This window comes from Nuphar pumila, chromosome 14 (assembly GCF_984573655.1).
Source record: "Nuphar pumila chromosome 14, dmNupPumi1.hap1.1, whole genome shotgun sequence".
NCBI lineage: Eukaryota > Viridiplantae > Streptophyta > Magnoliopsida > Nymphaeales > Nymphaeaceae > Nuphar > Nuphar pumila.
Window position 1 is genome coordinate 25,635,829 of NC_143262.1, and position 27,949 is coordinate 25,663,777.

General features: G+C 40.2%; 1 protein-coding gene across 1 annotated transcript; it reads left to right on the plus strand.

Moving 5' to 3' along the window:
* Positions 1–2,541: 2,541 nt before the first annotated feature.
* PNSL4 (FK506-binding protein 16-2) lies at positions 2,542–27,949 on the plus strand. Its single transcript, XM_089988129.1, has 5 exons — positions 2,542–3,071; positions 11,595–11,687; positions 14,624–14,684; positions 14,797–14,865; positions 27,639–27,949. The coding sequence occupies exons 1-5, from the start codon at positions 2,709–2,711 to the stop codon at positions 27,704–27,706; spliced, it is 654 nt and encodes a 217-aa protein (XP_089844255.1). The 5' UTR covers positions 2,542–2,708; the 3' UTR covers positions 27,707–27,949.

A 27,949-nucleotide genomic window follows, 5' to 3' on the forward strand; every position in this document is an offset into this window, starting at 1 on the left:
ATTTAGGGTTTAAGGTTTAGAGTTTAGTAATATATTAAGGGTTTAAGGTTTATGTTGTAGGGATTGGGGTTTAGGGTTTTGGAAAAAGAGTTTAGGGTTTTAAGTTTAGGGGTTATGGTTTAGTGTTAGTTTTTATGGTTTAGGGTCACATGAATCACTATCATCAACAATTATAAATCGCTATTGCATCAAACGTATAAATCATCCCTGAATTATACGTACAAATCGCTGCTTCAAACTTACAAATCGATGTATAAATCGCACCCTTCATAAGTACATATTGTTGTAACATTTGGGCTTCAACAGTAAACCTTGTTGTACGATTTATCAAACTTGAGTACAAATCTTGGTAACTTTATATATAATAAATCGCTACTGCGTTAAATGTATAAATCGTTTTTGTAATATATTATGCGATGTATATATCGAGTTTTCATTCTCCTTTTCCGTCTTCTTCTTCCTTTGCTTTTCTTTGTCTTCGCCATCCTTCTTCTTCTTCATCATCTTTAGTTCTTCCTCATCCTTCTTCGTTTGCTTTTCATTTTCAATATCTGATGGATCAGTCTCCGTGATTTGTATTTATGATTTATGAAGTTACCACGATTGTTGTTGTCCAGAGTTTGTGAGGCATAACAGTACTTATGTTTATCGTATTGATTTGTAATATGAATAAGCGATTATGCTAAATTGTCGTATCGATTTATAGTATATTATGTGATATGTACATCGATTTGTGTGTTCAAATCGTTGCTCAGTTAGCGATTTCTATTAAAATCGTTGCACATTATTTGAAGTATGAATCATTGTAAATAGATATTATGTGTTTGCTAGTGTCAATTATTACGATATTTATCATATGAATCATGTCAAAATATGCTAATACTATAAATTGTTACTTTTATTGGCATGGTAAATAATAACTCGAAGATCATTACAAATAACTGAATCACCTTTCCTTTTGCAGGGTCAACCCATTCTTTGTAAAGATCTTCAATTATTTCTCTTCGATGACTATGTACAACCACCAATTGAAATAATATTGAACGTAACAAACATCAGAGAAGTTGTATCAATTTGAATGGTGCAGTGGGCTGCCATTACGAATGAGCTCGTTTGCTTGCAAAAGATATGTGGGATCTGACCCCTGATACAGAGTTGTTGTCAGAACTTCTGCAGAAGAACATGGAGCTACCAACTGCAGAGTATACTTTTGCATCTGCTCTTGTTGATTTAATATATGATAGATCATCAGCTGCAGATGACGATAAAAAGTGCTCTGACAACAGACGATGGTAAAAAGTGCTCCGACAACAGACAGCGGCAAATGGTGCTCCCGCAACAGTAGACGATGGCAAAAGGTGCTCCTCCGGAAGTGTAAGGGTGATCTGGAATGGAAAAAGCGACATATTTCGAGGTTGAGACTCTTCAAGCAGAGGTGTTTACTGCTTAAGGTGAAAACAAAAGGTTATCCTCCATTTTCTGGTTGGAGGAGATTTCGGTACATTACTAAAAACGTTGTTTCATGGCGTTAATGGCGGGAAAGGATACTTAAGTCTTTACAAACACACCGGACTTCGATGCTAAGTGATGCAGACACACACGGGGAAACGAGCCCCACATGCTTACATACATTGCGCTCATTCAGACCCGAGAGCACGCACTTGGGGGAAAGACGTTCATGAGTGCTTAACCGAGAGTAAATGCCAAGTCATCATATCTATTCGGATCAGCTGCTACAAAGATCGAACAAGTCCTATCATCCTAACATCCGTTGGTTGCTTTAACTCGGGCCTATCATCCTAATAGCCGTTGCCTTGAACTTAACCCTATTAGCTATCTTGCTGCAATTTCCATTATTGTTGCCACTGCAGCAAGATCCTGTTCTGCAAACCAGGCTTGAGCCCAGATCTTCCCATCGTGAATCTCCTTCCCAATTTACCAGACCCATCTAACCTAACTGGTCCATTGTTGGACCAGAAACTTTCATATTAGCATCAAAACCTCAAATCAAAAACCTTAATTAAAAACATTAATCGAAGCCCCGTCGACACCCTCCATGAAGAACCCAGATAAGATCAAAAGGTTGGGAATAACCTTGCACATGAAAAAGATAACGTTGCATATGTTGAAAAAAAAAATCTTGCACACGGTTGGACTGAATTTGAGAACTTTCCTATGTTGAAAGAGAAGCATGAACACGCAGGCTCCTCGCACACAGTTGAGAATGACTTTCTAGTCATTTGAGAGGTCCATTTGACCATGGTAGACTCTTAACTAGAGTTAACATCAGCGTTCTGAACAGATAGGTGGTTTGTCTGACGGTTTAACGGTTTGAAAGGCGGGGACTCTTTTTGAGATTGGTTAGGTAGGTATAAGGGAAGGATGAATGTAGGTTTAGCCTATGATGCAGGGATGGAGTTGGAAAAACCCTTTTTTTCACTAATTTGGGGCCGTGGTCCACCAGTGCCGTGAATATAATTTTGGCATTTCCCTCCCCATCAAAAAGGCATTAAAAAGGAGCCGTAGCTCCTCCATCCGGCTAAGGCAATCGGCAACCACGATTGCAGCCTCTCTCTCTCTCTCTCTCTCTCTCTGCAGAATTAGCCTCGCACTACTTCCCACCGTTCCCCACTCTCGGTGACCATCTTGCCATCTTATGGTAATAAGCCCATCCATTCCTTCGAAGGCAACCATCACAGTCCAAAAGGATGGCAACTACCGCAACCGTATTCCCCGTAACCGCTAGAGCCTACTCTCCTCAGCTTACCAAATTCAATTCCACCAGACAATTCCCCCATTGCGGGGCAACATCATCGAATTCGTTGAGTACCCAATTCCCAAAACACTCTCCGGAAGCACTTTCATCAACTACAAGGAGGCTGTTTCTCGAGATGGGTTTCGGTCTGCTGGCTCCTTTGTTGCCCGTACAGGGTGCGGGAGCAACCAGGGTCGAGTACTATGCCACTGTCGGCGAGCCTCTATGCGACATAAATTTCGTCCGGTCGGGGCTCGGCTACTGCGATATTTCTGTTGGCACCGGCGTCGAGCCTCCTCCCGGCGAGCTCATCAATGTGAGTATCTGCCTCCTTCAATGAGTCTTTTTCTATCATCCTTTCTTTTCAATTCTCTTCTTTTTCACCATTTGGGTAGTGAACATTTCACGCTCTTTTCTTCAAACCATTGTTATTGGAAAGTATCGAGTGGATTGATGAAGACTTGCGCTTTAGTGTGCAAAACCATCATTCTTTCTCTGTGAAATTGAAGCAACAGGAAAATGGGGCATGGAAACAGTAACAGGACTTGCGTAATGGAGAATGTATTGAGAATCTGATTGACATGATTCAAGCATTCTATTTGGAAAGAAATTTTGATTGATTGTTGCATGACTATTTAAGGATGAATCTTCTTTAACTGTGAGGTTGCCAATGTTCATCATTGAGGAAGGAAGCATTCTATTTTAGTATATGTTAATGGTGGTTTTCCGATTGTTAGAGCGCTAAATATTTCCATCATCCAAATGTGGTTGGCCATGATTGCTGCAGTTGATTGACCTGAGGACATTGCTGAGATGTTAATGTGGAAGTAGTATTCAGCTGAGACTTCTGTGGGTAAACTACTGAAAAAACAATGGAGCGCTTCGCTGAGTGATTTGCCACTAAAAGATTGGAACGTGTGACTGTGGTCGATAAGTTGGTGCTTGTGGTGTCTAGAAATTACGGACCGATATCTTGCTTACTGTATGAATGTTTCCTGTAAACTTTAGTTGGAACTATAAATTATTCTGCAGAATGGTCATCCATGGGTCGGTTCACTTCTTGCCTATTCAACAGCGGGACTGAGTGCATTTCCATCTTTCCAAGTGACGAAGAGTACATGGTATTTCTCATTAGGTGACGTTATTATGAGCACATATAGATGAAGTTAATTCATGCATCTAGATCCATATGATGCTAAAGCCTAGTAGTCTCAACAAAGTGATCGTAGGCTCTCTAAATAAGAAACTTGTCTACATGAATGTGGTTGTTTGCTTGTATTTGTTTTATCTTTCCTTTTGGTGAATCTTCTGCTTTTTTTCTTCTCCAACTGGGAATGTTCATATAAATCATCAAAAGATTGAATTATCTCTTTCCTAACCACGAGCTACATAAGCGATGCAAAGGAGCAGAAAATAGTGGTTTCCATATCAATACTATCTACCAAGCTTCACTGAAACCATAAATGGATCATATCATTGAAAAACATATTTGTAAATAACAAAAACGCTGGTTATTTTTTGTAAGTGGTCAGTGACTGAGTCTTGATGAGGGTACATATGGAAGTGGGAAATGATGGGAAATATGTGAGTGAAAAAGAAAAAAGGTACATTTTTTTTAATTATTCCAAATGACATGAAAAGTTCTCTAAAAAATCTAAGTTTTTCATATGGAAATTTCTCCATCTGTGGAGATGGCTGCTCTCTCTTTCTCTCTCTCCAATTTGGTTTTCATGTTTGCATAAACAAAGGAACAATTTCATATGAGAAATTCTCATATGTAAAATTTTCTTTTCATATGAATGTTTTTTTCTTCACTTCCAAACGTAGCTTTTAAGTCTTCAAAATCAATTGAACAGTAAGGTTCCCATTATGATATCTCCAACCATTTCACTGTCAGGTTTAGATCCCTTTGTGAAAGTATCTCCAACAAGATACTACGAACAATATTACAATATTCTTGGAAATAAATGCGTATACAAACGCCCAACAAGAACACTTGAAACACTTATGCACAACACAAACTCACAAATGCACAAATACGAACCCAAAAGTTATAAGTTCCACTAACACAAGCTTGGGCTATAATCCCAAAGCCTTAAGAAATACACAAGGGGAGAGCCCCTTTAAATAGAGGAGGTGGAGTCCTTGCAGAGGCTCCACCTCTAGCCATTGGAGCCCCTTCCAACGGTCACAAATGTGACCGTTGGAAGGGGCCCAACGACTAGATGGTGGGCCCCTCCAAGGTGCTTTTCACCTTTTACAAAAAACAACAAAAAGAAAAAAGAAAAAAGAAAAAGAATAAAAGGAAATTACAAAAACATATTCTAAAAAGAATATGTTGTAAAAAGACTAAACTACCCCTACGGCTAAACAGTTAGAAATATATTTTTTATATATATAATAAGTAGATATATATATATATATAATATATATATATATATATATATATTACATTGCATGATTAGATTACATAATTTAACACCCTCCCTCAAACTTAGGGCAGTATGACCGAGAGTTTGCTAAGAAGGAAGTTGAAGCGCGGAGCACACAAAGCTTTGGTGAAGAAATCCGCCAACTGATATTCTGATGTGACATATGGAAGGTCAATGACTCCTTTGAGATACGCCTCACGAACATAATGACAATCCATTTCTATGTGTTTGGTCCGCTCATGAAAAGTGTGATTCTTAGCAATATAAATCGCACTTTTGTTGTCACAGCATAGCTTGATGGGCCCTTCTATTGTGATCCCCATATCTTCCAGCAACTGATGAATTCATATAATTTTCATAGTAGTAGTCGTTATGGCACGATATTCGGCTTCAGTTGATGATAGAGACACCTTTTGTTGCTTCTTACATCTCCATGAAATCAATGAATCTCCTAAGAACACACAAAAACCAGTGGTGGAGTGACGGTTATTTGGGTCACCTCCCCAATCAGAGTCAGTATATACAATTAATTTTAAATCAGAGGAAGAGGACAAGAAAACTTCCTTATTTAGAGTGCCTTTTATGTATCTTACGACTCGTAAGATAGCACTCATGTGAACGGAGGTTGGTGCATGCTGAAACTGGCTTGCCGTATGAACTGCATGTGAGATATCTGGTCTTGTAATACTCAGATACATCAACGATCCTACAAGTTGTCTGTAGGGAGTAGGATCAGAGAGAAGAACACCATCATCAATCTTCATTTTAGCTCCTACTATAGCAGGAGTTTCACAAACCTTATCATCAGTAATACCTGACCTGTCAATAATCTCATACGCAAGCTTAGTTTGAGACAAAAAATACCCTCTATGAGAGTAAGCTACTTCAATACCCAAAAAATAAGTTAGAAAACCCAAGTCAGACATTTCAAACTTATCCTTTGAAATTGATTTTATGCTTTTAACCCCTTTAAAATCACTTCCGGTTATAAGCATATCATCCACATATAGAAGTAAAATAACAATCCCTGCATTAGATTTCTTAACAAATAAAGCAGTATCAGTAAAGCAAGATGAAAAACCATTTTCTATCATTATAGAGTTAAACCTATCATACCAAGCCTTAGGGGCTTGTTTTAAGCCATAAAGGGCTTTCCTAAGGCGAAGCACCTTCCCTTTGGGAGTCTTCATTCCAGGTGGAGCATCCATGTAAACCTCTTCATTCAAATCACCATTCAGAAAAGCATTCTTAACATTCATTTAATAAATGTTCCATTTGTTGATAGAAGCAGCAGAGATGAGACATCAGACAGTTACCATTCGAGCAACGGGCACAAAAGTTTTTTTATAGTCAATCTCATACTCTTGACTATACCCTTTAGCAACTAATCGAGCTTTGTATCTCTCCAGAGATCCATCGCTCTTAGTCTTAACCTTAAATACCCAACGACAGCCTATGGTTTTCTTATCAATTGGTAGAGTTTGTAATTCCCACATCTCTGCTTTCCTAAGAGCAGTGAGTTCATTTTGCATAGCTTCTTGCCATTCTATACATTTTTTAGCTTTCTCAAAATTCCTTGGTTCAAAGTAAGAGTGAATAGCGCTAAGACAAGCCCTATATCTAGGTGAAAAAGAATCAAATGAGACAAACCTAGAGGGTACTCTTCTACTTCTCTCAGTTCTTCGTAGATCATCATTTGTTGAACTAGAACTACTAAGTTCACTGTATTTTTCAATAGCACTCCTGAAATTACTTCTATCTCTATGGATATATGTTATAAGTTCTCTTAAATCTTCTTCATTACTATGTTGAGGTACCAAGGGAAGAGGAGGGGAACTATCTTCATTTTCATTGATGCCATTAGGAGTAAAACCATCATCACTATCCTCATTGTCATCATCATGAGCTAACATTTCAAATAGGAAAGAATAATCCATGTTATCTTCACAGGATTCACCTTTTTCAAAACCATTAACATTTTTCAGAAAACTCACATTTCTGGAGACATACAACTTATCATTCTTGATATCATAACAACGAAACTCCTTATGGGTTTCGAAATATCCAAGAAAAGCACAGGGAATCTCATTAGGTGAGCGCTTATCATTCTTATCAGTAAGAACAAAGCATTTACAACCAAATATTCTTAATCGACTATAGTCAGGTTCTTTAGTATAGAGTTTTTCAAAGGGCGAGATATTGTTCAAGTTTTTAGAGGATAACCGATTTATCAGATAAACAGATGCAAGAGCAGCTTCAGCCCAAAAACCTTTTGAGATGTTTTGAGAGACCAACAAAGTTCGGGTTGTCTCTATTATATGTCTATGCTTTCTTTCGGCTAACCCGTTTTGTTGAGGGGGTTTTGGACAAGATCTTTGGTGGAGAATACCATAATTTTCAAGGTAGTTTTTTAAATCATTTGAAAGATATTCTTCACCTGAGTCAGTTCTAAAAATTTTGAGATTTCCATTAAACTGATTCTTAATCATCATATGATAGGTTTTAAAAGTTGAAAAAACTTCATATTTGTGTTTAAGAAAATAAATCTAACAATATCTCGTATAATCGTCAACAAAAATAACATAATAAGCAAATCCACCTTTTGATAAGACTGGTGTCAGACCCCATACATTAGAATGGTCAATTTCAAACGGTCTAGTTGTAAACATAGATCTTTGAAAGAAAGGTAATTTTTTCATTTTCCCAAGTATACAATCATTACAAGTGAAATCACTTTTACATAAACTTTTAACAAAAGGCAAATGGGAAATTTTTACAATATTTGGATGTCCAAGTCTTTTGTGCCATACATTAATATCTTTTTGAACAACATTACAAAAAGAATTCTTTAGAACTTGAAGGGAATCGACATAGTAAAGATCACCCTTCCTAGAGCCTTCCCCAATCAATCTCCTGGACTGGCGATCCTGTATCCAACATTTGTTAGATGAGAATTTTATATCACACCCATTATCCGAGAGTTAAGAAACACGAAGTAAATTTAAGTTTAATTTGGGTATAAATCTAATTTTTGGAATAAAGAATCTTTGTTTTTCAAAGTTACCCATTCCTTTTACTTCAAGAGACGTTTCATCCGCGGTTGAAACAAAGGATGGAAGGGGATTTTTTGTATACTCGGAAAAAAATTAAAACTTGGAGTCATATGAAAGGAAGCACCCGAATCCAAAAGTCAAGAAGTCTTACCGGGGGGAGAAGAGGTTGACATGGCCGCACCGAAAGTGTCCCCTTTTGGAAGGGGTTGAAGAGCATCTACGATTTGTTGAAGAGAGAGGGCTTCATTTGAAGATGATGGGCCTTCTTGAGATGTAGTGGCCATGGCAAAAAACTTTTTTAACTTTGGACACATGGGTTTGATGTGCCCCGGTTTCTTACAAAAGTAGCAAGTAAGCTTGCTATAGTCCCTCCTTCCTCCTTGTCCACTTGGATTTTGGTTTTTGAAATGAGGAGGCTTGTATGTCTTTAAGTTGTTTCCCAGTCTTGAAACGACATTTACACCTTCATTATCTTCATTATTTGAAGGTGTGGCTAATACACTTGGGGTATTCTTGCTTATACTCATTCGAGTTTCTTCCCCACTTAACTTAGTTAATACATCTTCAAGAGGGGTAGAAGAAAAAGCGGATAAAAGAGAAGATCAAATTTGTTCGAATTCGGGCCTAAGCCCATTCAAAAAATTAAAAAATCTATCTTTTTCCAATTGTTTGTGACGAAGCTCTATGGCTTCACCACTCCATTTGGGTTCGAGCATAGCAAACTCATCCCAAATACAAGAGAGCTCGGCAAAGTACTCTCTAATAGACATTTCTCCTTGTTGAAGCGTTAGTGCCCTCTTTTGGAGATAGTATTTATGGGATAAATCCCTAGAGGTATACATCTTCTCAAGATATTCCCATACTTGAGAAGCCTTCTTGAACTTTATGATATTTGCATTGATTCTCGTTTCTACGGATGAAAATATCCAAGAGAGGATTTTAAAATTCCTCATTTCTCATTCTTCATGCTTTTTCGTATATTCTTCAAGGACCTTGGTTCTTTCATCTCCTTCAAGAATCTTTATCTCTCCTCCTTCTATTAAAGTTATCTTGGGTTCCGATTCGGGAATCGAGCCTTGGACATAGCCTCAAAGCCCTTTTCGTTTGATGTGAGCTTCCATGTTACTGGCCCAAACATGATAGTTGGACCCATTGAGTTTGAACCCAAGAGAGAAATGGGAGTCTTTTTCACCCCTTAGAGAGGAGAGATTATGAAAAACAATACGTACCTCAAAGACTTTTCAACTCTTTCTTGACAAAAGAGGCTTCTAAAATATTGCTCAAAGGAGATGATCCACTACAAACTCCAATAGCTTGAAGGCACGTTTTTCGAGGTACTTCAAAAGAGAAGAAACACATGATCCTCCTTCTTCAAACCTGGCTCTGATAGTATGTTAAAGTATCTCCAACAAGATACTACGAACAATATTACAATATTCTTGGAAATAAATGCGTATACAAACACCCAACAAGAACACTTGTGCACACAATACACAACACAAACTCACAAATGCACAAATACGAACCCAAAAGTCATAAGTTCCACTAACACAAGCTTGGGCTATAATCCCAAAGCCTTAAGAAATACACAAGGGGAGAGCCCTTTTAAATAGAGGAGGTGGAGTCCTTGGAGAGGCTCCACCTCTAGCCGTTGGAGCCCCTTCCAACGGTCACAAATGTGACCGTTGGAAGGGGCCCAACGACTAGATGGTGGGCCCCTCCAAGGTGCTTTCCACCTTTTACAAAAAACAACAAAAAGAAAAAAGAAAAAGAATAAAAGGAAATTACAAAAACATATTCTAAAAAGAATATGTTGTAAAAAGACTAAACTATCCCTACGGCTAAACAGTTAGAAATATATATTATATATATATAATAAGTAGATACATATACATATATATTAATATATGTATATGTATTACCTTATATATATATATATTACATTGCATGATTAGATTACATAATTTAACACCCTTATGCCCTTTATTTGCAAAGAAATATCCCATTTGTTTCTCGAGAAGAGATGGGAAACATGCTGAATATCATTTGATTGAATAGTTGCCTCAGCTCCTTGTTGTTCGAGGAAACCCTCCGCTTCAATGTCTTTTTTGACGAAAAGCAGATGTGAGATAACAAATCAAGTGTTTTGCTAAGATTTCAAATAGATGTCCCGAATTCAAATTGATTATGTTTCTTCTGTTCCTCAGAGAAACAAGGTCAAACAATTCGTAACCATTGTCTCTCATATTTGATTATCTAAACTGCGGCTGAGAGTAACATTGAGTATTGCATCATTTGCTCTCTATTCATCAAGACTGGTTGCACAAGGTGGCAGCATCAACTTTTAAGCATTCATCATGAACTAGGGGTCCACTGTAAGATCACTGTGTTATGGGGACTTTTTCCTTCTTTTATCCTCAAAATTCTGTTCAGCTGCTACTGCATTTCAAAATACAGATCTGTTCCATGAGTATGCAGCTTGCTTCACAACTGCATACTAGTTTTTCAACTAAATGATAATTGTGTTCTACTCAAGTTTTGGTAACATAATAGAGTTAAATTACTTGGACCAGATCCTGTGAAAGGTTGTAAGACTTTTTCTTTGCACACCATTAATACTTTTTCTATTTTTCCTGTTGCCTTTTCTGTTCATTTCTTATTGAGGCAGATCAAATATCTGTGTGGTTCTTTGAATAAAGTCTATGGGAGAATGTAGAGCACAAGCCACGTTCTATTTCATAGGCAACTAATGCCTTCTACAAATTGCCTTTGTCACAAATGGCTACATGACACTGGCACTGTTTTTTCTTCCCCTCATCAGTGATATAAGTTTCACAGACCCCAAGCAAAGCACTCAGCTCAGTCATCTTGCAAATATAATTTAGACAACCAATTCATTTAAATTAAACTTTGTTCTTTACCACCAATCGTTCAACGTTAAAGGTCATGCCAATTAACAATTTCTTGTTATATTGGAGTTATTCCCCATACTTTTTATGTACGAATACTCTCCTTTGGCAAGAGTTTAATCTTCAGTATTATTTATTGTTCTAAGCTATTTGACAATACCAACTTAGTGCAAGCTAATGAATCAGAAAAAGTGCTGGATGGTAATTTAGAGTGTGATGGTACTATTCTTCTGTAAAACAAGTAGATCTTTGTTTATCTTGTTTTTCATACTTGTTACATTAAGGATACATTCTCTGATCTGATTATTTATGTAATAGAGTTTTTTTGAAATTCAAATCAAATTATTTGAATATCCTACAGCTTGGTCTATATGTATTACTTCTTTTATTCTTAATTTAGTGATCTTACCCTGCGAACTTTGAAGCTAAACTATTTCTATTATAGATTCACTACACTGCAAGATTTGCAGATGGGACAGTCTTTGACAGCAGCTACAAGCGTGCAAGGCCCCTCACTTTGCGCATAGGAGTTGGAAAGGTATTCCAAGTTGTCTAGTGTTATGATGCATCAGTTGCTTTATCATCTCATAAATCATGTTGTTGCACTTCTATTTCTAGGTTTGTAGACACAGTTGACTTGGCATCGTATTTTTCCTTCACCTATTTATGACATTTGTTTTCCATTGCAATATAGAGTGCATGAATGCCAAATTAGCAAAAGGTACAGAGGAAGATTTTCATGTTCTTCTTGCTAAATCTTATGGAAAAGAAGATGTCAATGCCAAACTTAGTTTCCTGAAACATGATAATCTTCTATTTTGCACAGTTATGTTAAACTTCCAAGAGTATACAAAATTATGTTTAACCTTCAAGTGCTTTTTAGTGAATCTACAAAATTGATGTACAGAGTGAGTGTTAAGAACTAAAGTGCATTTCAGCTGGAAATTCTGTAGAATATGATAAATTAAATTTATCAGATTGCATTTTAGTGCCTTTGATATAGAAATATTCCCTAACGCCAATAGGTAACTTGTAGTGTAAAGCATTCATGTATATGTGTGTGTCCTATGTCACAGGGACTCACCAAATAGGCTGCCGCACCCACGTCAACGCAACACGGTTGCGGCACCCGGTGCGGTTAATAATCCTTGGGTGTGGTCAACCCACACCCAAGGTTATGTTTGTCCAAAATGGACTTGGTCAACTTTGACTGAGTCCATTTTGGTCCACGTTAAAAAAAATAAATTTTTTTGGGGAGGGGGTTTAGGGCACGACTCCTCCTCCTCTTCCAATGGCGGACGACAATGACGACCACTTCGGTAAGTCTCTCTCTCTATTCCTCCTCTTCTTCCTCCCCTCTTTCTTCTTCTTCATTCTCCGCCTCCTCCTCCTCCTCTCTTTCTTCTTCTTCCTTCTCCTCCTCCCTCTGCCGCCTCCTCCTCTCTTTCTTTTTCCTTCTCCTCCTCCTCCTCTCTTTCTTCTTCTTCCTTCTCCTCCTTCCTCCTCCTCCCCTTGCTGGCTCAAGGAACGAACCCAAGCTTGTTGGGTTCAACTCTAGTAAGCCCATCTTCCTTCTCCTCCTCCCCCCGCCTCCTCCTCTTCGTTCCCCACCTTCCTCCTCCTCCTCCTCCTCTTCGTTCCCCACCTTCCTCCTCCTCCCCTCGGTGCAAGGTATGAACCCTAGGTTCAACAAAACCGAACCTAGGTGTGCTGAGTTTGGCTCTTGTGAACCTAGGCTTGGGTCCAGCATAACCGAACCCAAGCCGACTGGGTTCGGCTCTGGTGAACTCATGCTTGGGTTCACCAGAACTAAACCCAAGCTTGGGTTGGGTTCTGAGTTCGGCCACTTTTTTTTATGAATTTATTTTAATATTTTTTTTGGTTTTAAGGACGAAAATGGCGGATAAAGGGAAAGGACTCACAAACATTGTATATGATATACTTTTGGTATGCAATTATGCATTGTTTGCTTCTTTTATTAGTAGAATTTACTTCTTTTCTACTTGACTTGTTTAATTGTTTTTTGTTTTCTTAATTCACTTAGCATAGCCATAATATATTTAGGTTGATTTAATTGTGGTCTTTTTTTAATTAATGGGGAATAGCAATTGTAAATTGTTAATTTGATTTATTGCATGAATTTATGCATGATGAATTGATGATATAATAATTATTTTTATTTCATTAGTGTTAACTTAAAACTGTTAAAAATGGTATATATATACCCTCCCCACACCCAAGTTTTTTTAAAGTACCGCATCGCCGCACCCACACCTATGTGACATAGCATGTGTCCTATTCTACAAGCCTGAGCCCTTTTACTGATAATTCTTGTGCCTATGGTGCAAATCCATGAAGCAAATGGTCTTATATTTTACATTTTTCTAGCTTGAGCAGTCGAGACCATATCACAGCAACATCTAGGACACACTGACACTTAGCATGCATATCTCATGTTGGCACAATGCAACACTGGACATGACGCCAGGCACACCACGACTCTTCATGGACACAGTTAAACCTATGTCAGACACAGTAAACACTGTCGTTAACTTTATCTATGTTTTCTTGTGATTTTTATTGCTTATTTCTTTTAAAGCCGTTTGTTGATTATATTGCATTTCAATTTTCAACTTTGAATTACCATTTTGTGTTTTTAATCTTAATGACTTAGAAATGTTATTCAAGAATTTGATGATATTCATGTTTTATTGCTTTAGATCAAGAATTTTGAATGCACATAACTGTATACACATCATATATACACATATATTGTACAGTCTTGTCTGCATGTCCCAGTTTTAGAAAATTTTCTTGTCATAGCAAGTGTTCCATGTTGCATCCTGTACCTGTGTCCATGTCCATCGGACATAGAGAAGCACAGGTGTCTAACTTGAAAATTTATAAACAGGTGCACTTAGAAACATAAAGCATTGTAAATATAAGATGGTTTCAACAGAAGGAAGGGCATTAAACGAGAAAGCATGCCGAGTACTTAAAGGTGCAACAAAGTTATAATGCACTTAACTAATAGGTAACTAAGAAAGCAGAAGAACCAAAGGCCATACAAGATGTGTGACCTAAATGGTCCAGAAAGATCCTTGTTCACCTCAAAGGCATATCACCTGGATACTCCATTTTTACTCATGTTATATTCCCATATATAGAGTTCTTGATAGAATCCATGAAGTTATCTATATCCAGAATTCTATCCCTGTATCCAGCGTAGTTGGCAAGAATAATTTTTTGATGCTGAGCTATATTCATCTGGCACAGTTGCTAGTAACATCTTTATGACACTGAAAACCACATAATCATTGATTTTGTTAAAGACTAGGCCTTGATACTTTTTTCTTTTAATTGGCTTCCCATCTTTTTCATAGTCCTAACTGCTCAGTTCCACCTGCACAAATCTCCAATTTTCATGTGATCTTTACTTCTACTCTTTTACCTCTTCACCTCATTTGCATGCAGGTCATTCCTGGATTAGATCAAGGGATTTTAGGTGGTGATGGTGTACCACCAATGCATGTTGGTATGTTTTTGAAAATTAAATTTTGTTCGTGGAAATCTTTATGTTTTGTTGCCTTTCATAAACACACTAAACCAAGATAAGTATGTTTAAATTGCTTCCTGATTTTGGACAGGCGGAAAACGTAAACTTTATATTCCTCCACAATTAGCATATGGGCCTGAACCTGCTGGATGCTTTTCAGGTGAAGTGGTTGATAATTTTATCATGCGATTCATTAAGAATCTTTATTTTTTGTCCCTGTAGTGTGATTACCTGGCAGTAAAAGTGCTTAATTGCTATATGTCTATTAGACTTGCATATGATTAGAAGACCTTAGTCTTATTTCAGTTTTTATTTTTTAAATATGTAACAATGGTACTCAATTTTTGTGATCTTTAGAAAATCTGGGATACTATTTAAGTAATATACCATGATTCACATGTAAATATAACCATTTTCCTTGTCCTAGTAAATTAGGTTTAAAAGAACCAAGTCTATGTTATTAACAAATTGTTGGATTTTCTCACTTAGATGACACACCAATTGAAATAGCATGAACTTGCAATGTAACATAAGACCTTTTACATGGAAAATGGTCATCTTGTATTATTATGTTTTACATTTGTTATCATTGCAAAATTTTACTTTTGCAAGTCAAAGTGGCCTTTGAAAAAAAATTTGAAAATAACTCGCCTCCGTTTTAAAATGCAGGATAATTCCGAAGAATAGGACTCGTCTGTCGGTACGAGGTTCAACCGTTCCTGGCACCATAACCAGGGGTAATCAAACCAAGGATCAATCATGTGTTTTGCTTTGCTCAACTTGTCTAAATCGATGTTCTATTCCTAAATGCACAAAGAATCAGGCATGTGCTATGACTTAGAAAGATTTTGACTTGAAAAACATAATGTATGCTTGAAATACTTTGAAATATTTGGAAAAGGGGACACCTTGAAAATCGTGAACCATGTTAAGAGAACATTTCTGAAGAAAAGAAAATCGATTTCTGGAGAAATCTTAATGTGTTGTGAAAATCGATTTCTTAGGAAAATCTAGCAACTTTGAGAAAATCGATTTCTCTGAGATGAATTTGTGAAGTGAATCAGGAGAAGGGGCGTGTGGCCCTATGAAATATTTTCATGATACAATCTAAACCTAAGTGATGCATGAACGTTATTTTGAGAAAGTATTTTCTGAAGAATTTAAGAAAATCATTTGAAAAAGGAATTTATGTGTCTTATAGAATTTTGATATTTCTGTTCGGAGGTAAAGATTGATGATTGAAATTGAGCCATAATGGAGATTGTCTTTTGGAATATTTGAATTTGGGGCAAAATTCGGGCTCTGAATAGCCCTTACTCAGATGTCGACCAACTGGTTTCCTAAAGGATTTAGAGAGCGGGCCCCAGTGGCAAAGGGTTTGTGAATGAAGGTGGAAAATTTGGGGTGTTTACAACATTAGATTACAAAAATTTGTAGCCTTCTATGCTTTATTTTACTTTGACGATTTAAGCAACGCCACTCCCTTGGGCTTGGGCTAACTATTTGTAACGCCCCAAAATCGTGGACTTGAAACCTTTTATGAAAAAGGTTGAAAGCTTTGAAATCAATCATTTATCAGAGTTTAAAACAGAAGTTCAACGGAAGATCAGGTTCAAAACAGCAAGTCCCTAGACCTTGGGCGCATTACAACACAAAAGCAGAGTTCCCCTTACAAACCGATTTGCAACTCAAGTATATATTTTATTGAAATGAAAAGAAGAACCATGTTTTGGTAATTCAGTTTTAGAAATCCAGAGTTCTAATCAAAAGAGATGCTTTCAAAAAAACTTTATACCACATCTATAAAAAAGAGTCCCTAGGAGCGCAACGTCAGGAAAGGGCATTGCCTTGAATGCATCGCGTCATCGTGTCATCGCAAGCTGTCTCAACCTTTTCACCACCTGCCCATGAAATGAGTCAGTCTCACAACAAACTAGTAGGGGTGCAAAAGACAAGAAAGAACAAATGCTGCAATAAGTAAGATAAACGTTAGCTCAAGCAGGAACAAGCAAGACTAGCAGATCTAACCAAATATGTTGTAGAGTAAGCAAGGCTCTAGTAAGGCAAACAACCACGTACAAGAGCAATAAGGATTATAGTGCTAAACAAGCAACTATAGCAATCCTACAGATATAATAGGTGAAGAGTAACTAACTCTATCCACCAGTCAAGCAAAGCAATTGCATAAGACAAACATTCATAACAACACTCATAATACATACAAGTACCATTATATGGTTCAGTCTATCGGCCATTAGCTATGATAAGCAATCATGTAGCAGTTATATCACAATATACAACAACTAGCATAATGCTAGTATTATAAGTGATCGACTAGTATGAGAAGCTAGTCATTACTTAGCAGAACTGCACAAGCAGTTCAATCAATAAGGGTAACGCCTTGACAGGCATACATAGCTCAATGAATAGTGTACCGAACTACCGAGCTAACAAGCAAGCAATCAGTTTACGTCATAACACGCATATCTCATGATCATGTGCATAAGTTATATCTTGTCTCATTATTGAGCAGGCCGTTGTGGGTACGCACAAGGCAAAACGTAGAAACAACCGAGATCGATTCGGGGGTCTATTATGCTATGTATTTTATTATATCCCGAATGACTGACTGAGTCCGCTTCCTAAGGGGACGGCCAACGACCAAGAGAGTAAATCCCCAAAGGCAAACAAAGGCCCAATAGATGCGCATCCGAACTTCTGCAGAAGTGGCCTGAAGGATTTCCCCTAACCTCCGATGACTGGGGAAGGTCGGATCTTTGCCTGAGATTGCCATTAATGACTGTCCATCGGAGTTTTGTACCATACATCCTCTCTCTTGATGAACTGTCCTGAATGAGCACGATGGAGGGTTTTTTAACCGCCGTCCCATTCTATATGCTCTGGTCTTTCAACCCAATCGAGCATCTTGCCTGTGAAGGCGCAAGATTATTATTTAGGTGAGTTATACGCGCCATTGCACGTTCGAGGCAACCACACAATTCTCATCCTACTCACCACAGTATATAACGTACCTATTCAAATGTACAACCACGATGAAAAGGGTCAATACGTAGTGAAAGTAGAAACGTCACTCTTGTGATCTTAAACACATGCCATTGCATGTTCGAGGTAGACATAGACCTCTCATCCTACTCATCGTAGTATGCATCATACCTGTTCAAAAATACAACCACGATGAGAAGGACATGGATTTCTCGCAGGAAATCCCAACACTTCTGCTTTACAGAAGCCCACAGTGAACTCATTCAAGTTCCAACTTATCGTGCTTGGGTCCTTTAGACAATCGCAAGCAATCTGCGTATTAGGCGAATATCAACATAACAGGATTTAGCTTAATGTGTCAATACACGCTTAGAGGTTACTATAGACCTCTTGTCTTGCTCTTCGTAGTCCAAACATATCGTACGTGACTAAGAGTACAACTACAAGAGGAGGAACATGGATCCCTCGTAAGAGATCCAACAATACCTTCACGAAGGAAGGAAGGCGCTACTATCTGGGTTTGACCAGAAAGCCTAGAACTAGGTCTCGCATCAGAGGCGAGGTAACGCCGATCTAGCGATGGCGCAAATACCTCGCTAGGATCCCCGCCCTACTCGTGCACAGACTCCTAAACAAGGCTATCTGAGTTGTATCGGATAGGTGAACTAAGGTTGTAACACACCTCTCTCAAATACATCGATTTGGGAGATCTGACCGCTATCTCTGCTTTACAAGTTATACATCTTGAAAATAGGTTTGCACCTAAGACTATGTCTTTGGAGAACCGAAGTGCATAAGTGTGTGTCGTGGCTTGTAAGACAAGTGAAACGATATACACTATACACTCGAAGCTGCACTCAGGGAGTGCAAGCTGATAAGAGACAAACCCGTGCACATACTAATACAATGGCAAATCGAGAGGCAAGACTCGATGGGCGAAGCTGCACCGCGAGGGTAGAACGCTAGAACTACACACGAGGTATGAGATCATACCTCGATTATCGTAACACACAAGCGGGCAACTACGTAAGCAACTCGTGAGGTATGAGATCCTATACTGACTAAGCAAGTGTAGAGGACGACTCACGAGGTATGGGTTTGCACCTCGATTAAACGATAAGCGTAAGCAAGTAAAGAAGCATGCGACAGAGATATAATACATACACGAGCAAAGCATATGCACGAAGTGCGACAACAAGGCAAAGACAAACACATACAAAAGGTAAGTGCAAGAGCAAGCACGACAGCACAGGAAAGTAAAGTACGAAGAGTAAAACAGAAGCAAAGTCATGGCGCATAAAGCGCGGGACAACAAGTAAATGCAAGAAAGTAAAGTGCAAGAACGTAAAGGAGGACCATGATTTGCATTCTGGAGAACAAGACAGATATAAGCAAGTAAATGTCAGGGCGCAAAGCGCGGGGCAGCAGGAAAGTAAAGTACGAAAAAGTAAAGAGGACAAGGATCACGGAACCGCGTCCCTGAGTTAAAAGACATGCAATGTAAAGACAGGAATGAAAAGCTTGGGCACATATAGCGCGGTGGCGACAGAAAGGAAAGTGCGAGAAATTAAAGAGGACAAGGATCGCGAAACCGCGTCCTTGAAGGTAAAGACATACGTATATATATTATACGCATATATATCATCCTCTTTTAGTTATCTTTCTTATTTTAGCATTTATCAGTTCATTGTCCTTTCACGCAAGAATCCCCTACCTTAAGAGGTTGTGAGTCCTCGTACGCATGCAGCGTAAGCAAGCAAGAGCTCGAGCCACAGAGGGCGAGCTAGATCCACCGTTCAACCTGGAGAGCTTAAAACATTAGTATATGCCGAGAAGCAACAGAGGCAACAAGGTCTCTCGCAGGCTGCAGTGCTAGAGGCAGGGGCCTCAGCCCTGTCTGGCAACAGCAGCAAAGGCAGGGAGCAGGAGCTCCCTGTTTGCCAGCACAGAGAAAGGCAGGGGAGGGAGCAGAGGCTCCCTGCCACAACTACCGCAACAAGGCAGGGGGAACACCCCCTGTTAGAACATGACAGGGGCGCAGCCCCCTGCTGGGAACGAAACAGGCAGGGGCTCTGCCCCTGCCGGCAACAAGAACAAGGCAAGGGGGCAAAGCCCCTTGCCGGAGAACAATGAAACGCAGGGGGAAAGCCCCTGCTCGAAAACAGGAAAGCAGGGGGGGCTTCGCCCCCTGCCGACAAAACGCAAGAGGCAGGGGGACAAAACCCCCTGCCGAGAAGGAACAAGAGAGCAGGGGGGCTCTGCCCCCTGCTGGGACAAGAGCAGGGGGAGCCTCTCCCCCTACCCAAAAGCACAAAAAGGTACATGGGGGGGAGGAACCCCCTGTCAACAAGGCAAATGGCAGGGGGACAGAGCCCCCTACCGACAAAAGGAATGGCAAGGGGACAGAGTCCCCTGCCGGCAAAGCGCAAGAGGCAGGGGGCAGAACCCCCTACCGAGAAGCAACAAAAGGCAGGGGGAGCTTCTCCCCCTACCAGGAAGCGATAAAAGAGCATGGGGGGGCTCGCCCCCTGCCAGGAAACAGAAAGAAGGCAGGGGTGCGAAGCCCCCTGCCGAAGACAATCACAAAGGCAGGGGGACCCCGCCCCCTACCGAGAAACAAGGAAAAGTGACGGGGGGTGGAACCCCCTGCCAAGAAGAGTCAACGACAGGGGGCTCAGCCCCCTGTCGACCAACAACAAAAAGGGAGGCAGGGGGTTTTAACCCCATGCCAACAAGCGGTGACGACAGGGGGCTCAGCCCCCCCTGTCGATCAACCCTGCACAAAGGAGAAGGAGAGGGGAAGGTTTACCTCCGAAAATCGCAGTAACAGGGCCGTCGGAGGTGGGAAGGTCGTCAGCTGATGGAGGCTGCCGGGAAGGGCTCTCGGGTTCACTGGCGCGCGCCCTCTAACGGCCAGATGGAGAGAAAGGCAGCGATCGGGGAGGGGGCTCACCAGAGTACCGATGAGGGTTGCCGCAAGTGAAGACCGCTGACACAACTGTTGGCAGCCTTGATCGTCGATGGTGGCTGAAGGGGACAGTGGTGGTCGGCGGCTTCGATCACCGACACTCGCTCAGAGGGTGTGAGGCGATGAGGAGAGAAGGGAAACCAGAGCTTAGAGGCCGTCGGTGGCTGAGGTTGCCGGCTGCGAGTCGCCGGAACTCAGAGGCCGCCGTCGGCGGTGGCAAAAGGGGGAAAGTGCTTCACGGTGGCAGTAGCAGGGAGATACAGCAGAGAGGGATGCTTGCGTCGCCGGGAGACCTGCCGGACGGAGCTGCTCGCCGGCATCTCCAGTCGCTGGCGGCAGCGCGAGGGAGACGAAGCAGAGGAGATCGAGCGAGGGGTTCTGCCCCTCGCCCGAGACGCTGTGTCCTTTTAAGGACACCGACTTCTCGAGAATTCGAGAAGCCGGGGCGCAGGTCAGCTCGAGCTCGGGTCCATCCCGGATTCGGGCCCGACATAGGGGTTCAGACCCTGACACGTGTCCGACACGTGCAGGGCACGTGTCTGACATGAGTCAGACGCATTTTTTTTTTCACGGGCGTTACACTATTGGTTCAGAAAGAAAGTCGTACAATGATCACGAAACTGTAGAAAAGAAATAAGGGACTATTCCCACATGGCATCTTGAATCCAACTTCAGTTATTCTTATTCCATTCAATATGGCGAAAAAGAAAAAAAAAACACATGTTCTCTTTTTTGGATCAATCTTAGAGGGCAGCAAAAAAGCCAGGTTTTCGTGAAATGTTCTATTTCTGAAGTCAAATGAGTCAAAGTCTGTTGATGCTACAATGATCGATAAACCGTTATTGTGAAAATAGATGTTGGGAGGTAGAGTTCCGAGGGAGACTTGGTGAATGCCCTTTTCAGTGGTTCATATTGTTGTGGTTTGGAAAATTTTGTAAGCCTCGCACCTCTATTTGGTAATGCCTGAGTAGCAGCATCAAGGTCTGACCCAAATTAAGCAAGTGTGGCCACTTCGCGATATTGTGCCAATTCTAGTTTTGAACTACCGCGGACTTGTTTCACAGCTCTCAACTGAGCGGCAGACCCGATGCAACTGACAGATGAGCCAACGTTAATAGTAGGTCTAATTCTGCGATAAACGAGCTCTCTTCGGACCTATCAAAGTACATTGTATAAATGTAATGACTTGATACATCAAAAAAGGAAGTATGATGATATAAGTAATATACAAAGTAGAATATCTTACATTATAGTGGTTAGACATTATCTGGAAATACTTTGTAAAAAATATTTAATAACCACTTCAAGAAATGGTTGTTGAAAGACCTTTAATAGATATTAGATATTTTATTTAACTAAAATTGCACCATGTTTCTAAAAATGCGTGTTTAATACTATTTTGCACTGAAAAAAATTATATATGTAAAACAAGAGTAAGACTGAACCATGTATATAGTTGAGCAATAACATGAACACGTTTTTCTTGTAAATCCTACTTTCATGCTATAAAAGGATATGGTGCTTCAGGACAAGTAGAATGGAGAAAAATAAGGGCATGTTTACAAGCAAGAAAGTAGACCATTGCCCCTAATGAAGCAGTTGTGACTTGTTTCTTCAGGACAAAAGGTGAAGAAAATGCATTGCCGGGGAGTGCTTGAAGTTGATCTTGGGGTTGCCAGGCTTCCCGCTGCCTATATCTCATTCATGGGCTGTTTTTGTGCCCTTTTGTCGCCTATGACGCTTCAAGATCGCTTCCTGCAACTCAGCACTTAGTCTTGTTTGAGTTCTGCTCCAAGCTGCCTCATGCTTCGGCTTACCCTGAGATGTGTCTATAATTTAGCCCCACACTCTTGTTCATAATCCAATTCTGGCTACTTTATGCCTAGGACGATCCAAGATGCGCCTACAAGCCTCAAGTTGTCCCACTATTTTCCCCAAGAGCCAGCTCCATTAAGGGTTTCCAGGTTGCCTCAAAAGCAATTCATCATTTAGGAGTGCTCGGCCAAGGATTTGCCTGTTTCCTCACCAGCATTTTGCTTCTCATTCAATAACTCATGTACGCTGCTTTTCCCATGCAAGGGGACCTCTTGGACCCCTCCATCTGCAAGAGGTGGTGCTTGAGTCTTCTCTTCCTTTGTTTGAGCGGCCTATCACCGCAATGCTCTACTGTGTCTCTAGTGTAAGCCCCAAAATGCGAGATTTACTCATGTTTTTTGTCTCTTGTTCACTTCCTGTTAGCCTATGCTATGGCAGCTGCATTCTGGTTCCATTCTGTCAATTGCCATTCCTCTAGGTCACTTCTTTCAAGAACTGATTCCTTCAAAACATGTGACCTGCCTTGGTTCCATTCTGTAGATGCCTTGAATCTTTGTGCTTTGATACCAACTGTCACAGACTTTCATTCCTATCAGCATACTAGCCCGTGCAGTGCACAAGTTCCCATCTTGTGAAAGTCTTGAGTTCCTTTGTCATGCAGTCTCTCGTCAAATGCATTGGTTTTTTCATTCAACCATAGCAGAAGTGTCAAAGAATGATGTGCCATTTGAAAATAGGTCCATTGCTTGGAACTTAAGTCACATAGGTACGGTGCGGATACGGGTGCCGATGCACCACTTTATATAAACTTGGGTGCGGGGGTGCAGGGAGGATATATATATATATATATATATATATATATAATTTTTAACAGTTTTAAGTTAACGCTACTTGTATGTGTGTGCATTTATGTATTTATATATATAATATAGATAAAACTGGACTTGATTAGGGTTAACTGAATCTACTTTTGGACAGAAATGAACCTCAGTGTGGTTGACTTCTCCTGACACAAAGGAAGTTGTGTCCAAGTGTCGCACTTTCATGGGTGCGGGTGCGGTGCCCTGTTAGAAGCGTCCGTGTTACATAGCTTGGAACCTGTCAAACTGATCAGATGCTTCATGAGCTGTGATCTGATCTATCTTAGAAGAGTATCGATCTTGGCAAATTTTCTCCCAGCTCATATAATAGATGCCTCAATCGTGTCCCTCTTGCTGTTACTGCCACCACTGACTTGTACTCAGCTTCTGTATTCGAACGCACTACCCTAGAATATTAGATTTTTTTCTTACAAAAACACAATAGCTTGAGATTGATCATCTCTCATTTGGGTCTCTTTCCCAGTCAACATTTGAAAAGGCTAAGACAGTGAGTATTTCTTCACTTTGTGACCTTTTATACACTAACCCATCTCTTGCAGCATCTTTCACATATTTTAAAATCCTTTTTATCTCTTCCGTATGCTCATTTCTGGGGTCATGATGAATTGATATGCTTGGTTCACTGTGTACCTAAGGAACCAAACCATCCATATTTTAGTGAATTATAATGTGTCATGGATTGTCATTCCTGTTGACATACTGGCCAGTGTGGCTCACTAGTTCCTATCCTGTGCAAATCTTGTGTTCCTTTGCCGTGCATTCTCCTGTCTAATGCATTGGCTTTCACATTCAAGCATAGCAGAAACATTAAAGAATGATGTGTCATTGGTTCACTGCCCCATCAAACTGATTGGGTGCATGACCTCATGTTGACGCCCTGTGAGCCAAACCGTGCAGCTGCCATGTGCAAATGGCAACTCGGCCCTCTAGGTGAACCTCCTAGAGAGCCTCTATCCATCCAATAGTAATGAAGGATCCCTACCATTTCTTGCAGTTGCTGGCTGAATGACGTTGCAAGAGAAGCTAGCCAAAGTTCACTCAACTGTACTCGAATATTCACTCCTCTGGAGTCTGAGTCCCCATGTGCCCTATGCATGACTGAAATCGCATGGCTGTTTTCATCATTAACATTTTCAACTCATTTGAACACTTTTGATCCATGCATTGGCTTCTCAGAGGAATCGACAGTCACATGCCCCGCCCCCCATAAGGTTCGTCACAAAGGCCCATGACTAAAAACTCTTTGGAACCATAAAATTTCAGAAGTCTTTAAATAATTTATTCAACTTCACTATTAGCTGCACCTATCATTTGGCAGACAAAATGCCTTTGGTCTTATTGAACACCCAACTTTTGAGGGATCATTTGGTGCACAAAATTCTTTTGGTCTCTTCAACGGCCCACTTCTTGCAAGATAAACAACGTCCGCTGTCAATTCTGCTATGCCTGCATGTGCACACACTTTCCATGTTATTCCTGGCCGGTCTTGCCAACCTTCTGTCACTCATTTTGCCAAGGGTGGTTGCTGAGATGCTGCCCACACAATTGAAATCATGCAATCCACATTTGTGTCACCATGCCAACGTTGTTGCCGCCTTGCATTGTTCTACCACTGCATGTCACTAGCGGCCTACAACCAACACCATACATCGCATGCCAGCACTGCATTCTCTATTCAGTGGCATGTTCACTTGCCCAGTGCCATGTTCTGTCTTGCAACATGGTTGTGCACAAAGCGTTCCATACCATGTGCACACGCTGCATTTCTGCTACATATGATGTGTCCCATACTATGCATACGTCAAGTTGTGCCCAACAGTAAGCCCGTGACAGATGTCTGTAACTTGGTCTAGTTATAGTAGGGCATTTTCTGCTATCTGATTAAATATACTCAACTTTATCTAAGATTTTCACTAATTTCAGCTATGGTTTTAGAGACTGAAGCTCAACTCTGAGAGTCGGAGGCTGGTTGGCTCATTAACACAATAGTTGATATGACTAAATCTAATGTACATTTTTGCTGCTGGAGTACTTTTTTTTTTTGCTGTAGTACTTGGCCTGTTGTTTATTGACTCGTCCAATCTTGATGGTCTTAGCATGGTTAACCAATTATATGGCCGAGAACTCAACCTGCTGCTGATTTTTAGTCAATTCCACCAGTGAAGATGGTATGGATAGAGCACAGACATAATATTTACAAAAATTTACTAAAACCCGCTTAACTTTTTACCTAATTACAAATACCCGATTGCCTTTTCAAATTTTACAAATGGACGCCTGGGTTAGCAAAATAACTCTCAAATACCTGCCTGGCTCAGCTCAGGTGGGTCAAGCCATGGTCGAACCCTAGTTGCTATAAATAAAAATACCTAATAACCCCTCATCTCTCTGTTTCACCATTAACCATCTTTTACAAATCAAAACTTGGTGCCTCTTTCTCTTTCTATCAACACTTTGTGAATCCACTCGCATGGACAGAACTTAGGAAGATGCTGTTAATGGATTCTTCACATACCCAACTTCATGTTCGGCTTCTCTCCCACCAAAGCCCTCAAGCATAGGACGCCTTCCTGGTCTGCACCTCCATCATGACCATCGTCGTCACTGCCACGGTTGGCTCCCTCATCCTGCGCTGGCTTCTCCCCACATAACGTTGATGCAATCCCCAGGATCCTCTCGCTGGTATTCACAGGCTTACTTATCTGCCCTCTCAACATCTTTTACGGCTTGACTCGCTACTACTTCTTGCGGGTCATAGGAAACATAATCTGCTCACCATTCTACAAGGTACAAATGGTGGATTTCTTTGTGGCTGATCAGTTAACAAGCCAGGTGCCGTTTCCGAGGCACATGCTCATCACATAACATCCAAGCTGTGTTACTCCCACCAACCACAAGACAAAACACATATTTCGTTGCAGTTGAGCCAGAGCCGAAGAACAAAAAGCAGCAGCAGTGGCAACGTTACCCTCTGCTGTTCCTGCAAGGCCCCACCATCATCGCAACTCCCATCCAGTGAGAACGCCCAATCCTTGCTCCCCCAAGAAGTCACTACCTTAAACCCTAATCCCCGTGGAAGAATACCATAGTTTTTTGCAAATTGGTTAATGGCATGAGGAGGGGTATTAAAGTAAATTTATTTAAATAACGAGGTTTAACCATGGAAAACTCACATGAGTTCAGAGAGGCGGTTGTTTGATCATTATTTTTCTAACCCAGGAGTCCATCCATAAAATCAGAAAATCCAAAGTTAGGTGGGTTTTTGTAAATTTTTCTAATATTTATAGTGGATTGTATATCTTAAATAAAGAATCTAGCAATAAATGCATATGGTATTTTTATGGGTAACTGACGTCCTGATTGCAATAGCCTCTAAAATATAGTTATGGCATCTGGCATAATGAATCATGATGACCATGAAGCTTAATGTATTTTTTTCTCTTACTGCTAAGTTGTAGCCTTCATATCAATTTGATATAAATAATGCATTTCTCAATAGCTTCAGGAAGATGTCCATTCGTCACATGTCAACACACTTGGATCCTTGTTTGTATAGTTTGGGAGTTAGAATGGTGTGCATATTTAAAAAGTTGACTATAGGTTCAGTAAGCCCTAAGGACATAATAAATTGTGTATTAGGAAGTATATCCCATCATATCATCCTTATCTTCAAACCTTATCCCAACTGCATGGAGTTAGCTTGCAAGTGATATTTCTCCATTCCTTCCTATCCAGAGTTACAGCCTTCACTATACTATAATGGGTGGTATTGCTTTCAGTGTTCTTCCTCTTTTCCAAATTCCCTTTATTTGCTTCGTATAGCCTTAGTGTTGATGTACACATGCATAAATATCAAATTTGTTAACTTGAAGTTTCTGTACTTTTTGTGGCAGAATCTTGCTCATAATTGAAAGCCAAAACTGTAGAAATCAAAATCTGCATATGTTGGGTTTTCACCACTATCTATTTTTATGATGGAATAAGAATGGAAGAAAATAACAAATTTTAGCCTGTAGTGCAAACTGAAAAAGAGGGTTTCCTCCCTGTGGCATGTATCATCTGCCTTAATCCTTTAGGTGTATGTCTGGTTTTCGTTGATGAGCATGGAACATGTCCATATTCCTACTTATTTTATGTTATTTTCAATAGATTGGCTAATTCTTTATGCTTTTATTTTTGGACCATCAATTGAAACTGCTCGTGAAGTTATTAGACTTAATTGGTCTTGGAAGATTGATCTCAGGGTGCTTGGTCATGGTGTTACAGGTGATTGCAATATACCTGCCAATGCAACTCTTCTCTATGACGTTCACTTTATGGGTGTTTACAAGTAAGCTTTGGAATTGAAAAGGATGGAGCTCAGAAATAGAATAAAGGGGAGAGAGAGAGAGAGAGAGAGAGAGGTTTATGTCAATAAAATGAAGCATTGTTCTTTGCCTTCTTCCCCATTGTCTTAATGCAATGATTTTTGCAGTTGAATCATGTGTATGTATCTAGATTTAAATGACGTGAAATTCGTTGAAATAAATTGTAAAACCAATTCCAGATGGTTGATTAAGGTGGATCTTTCAATCGCA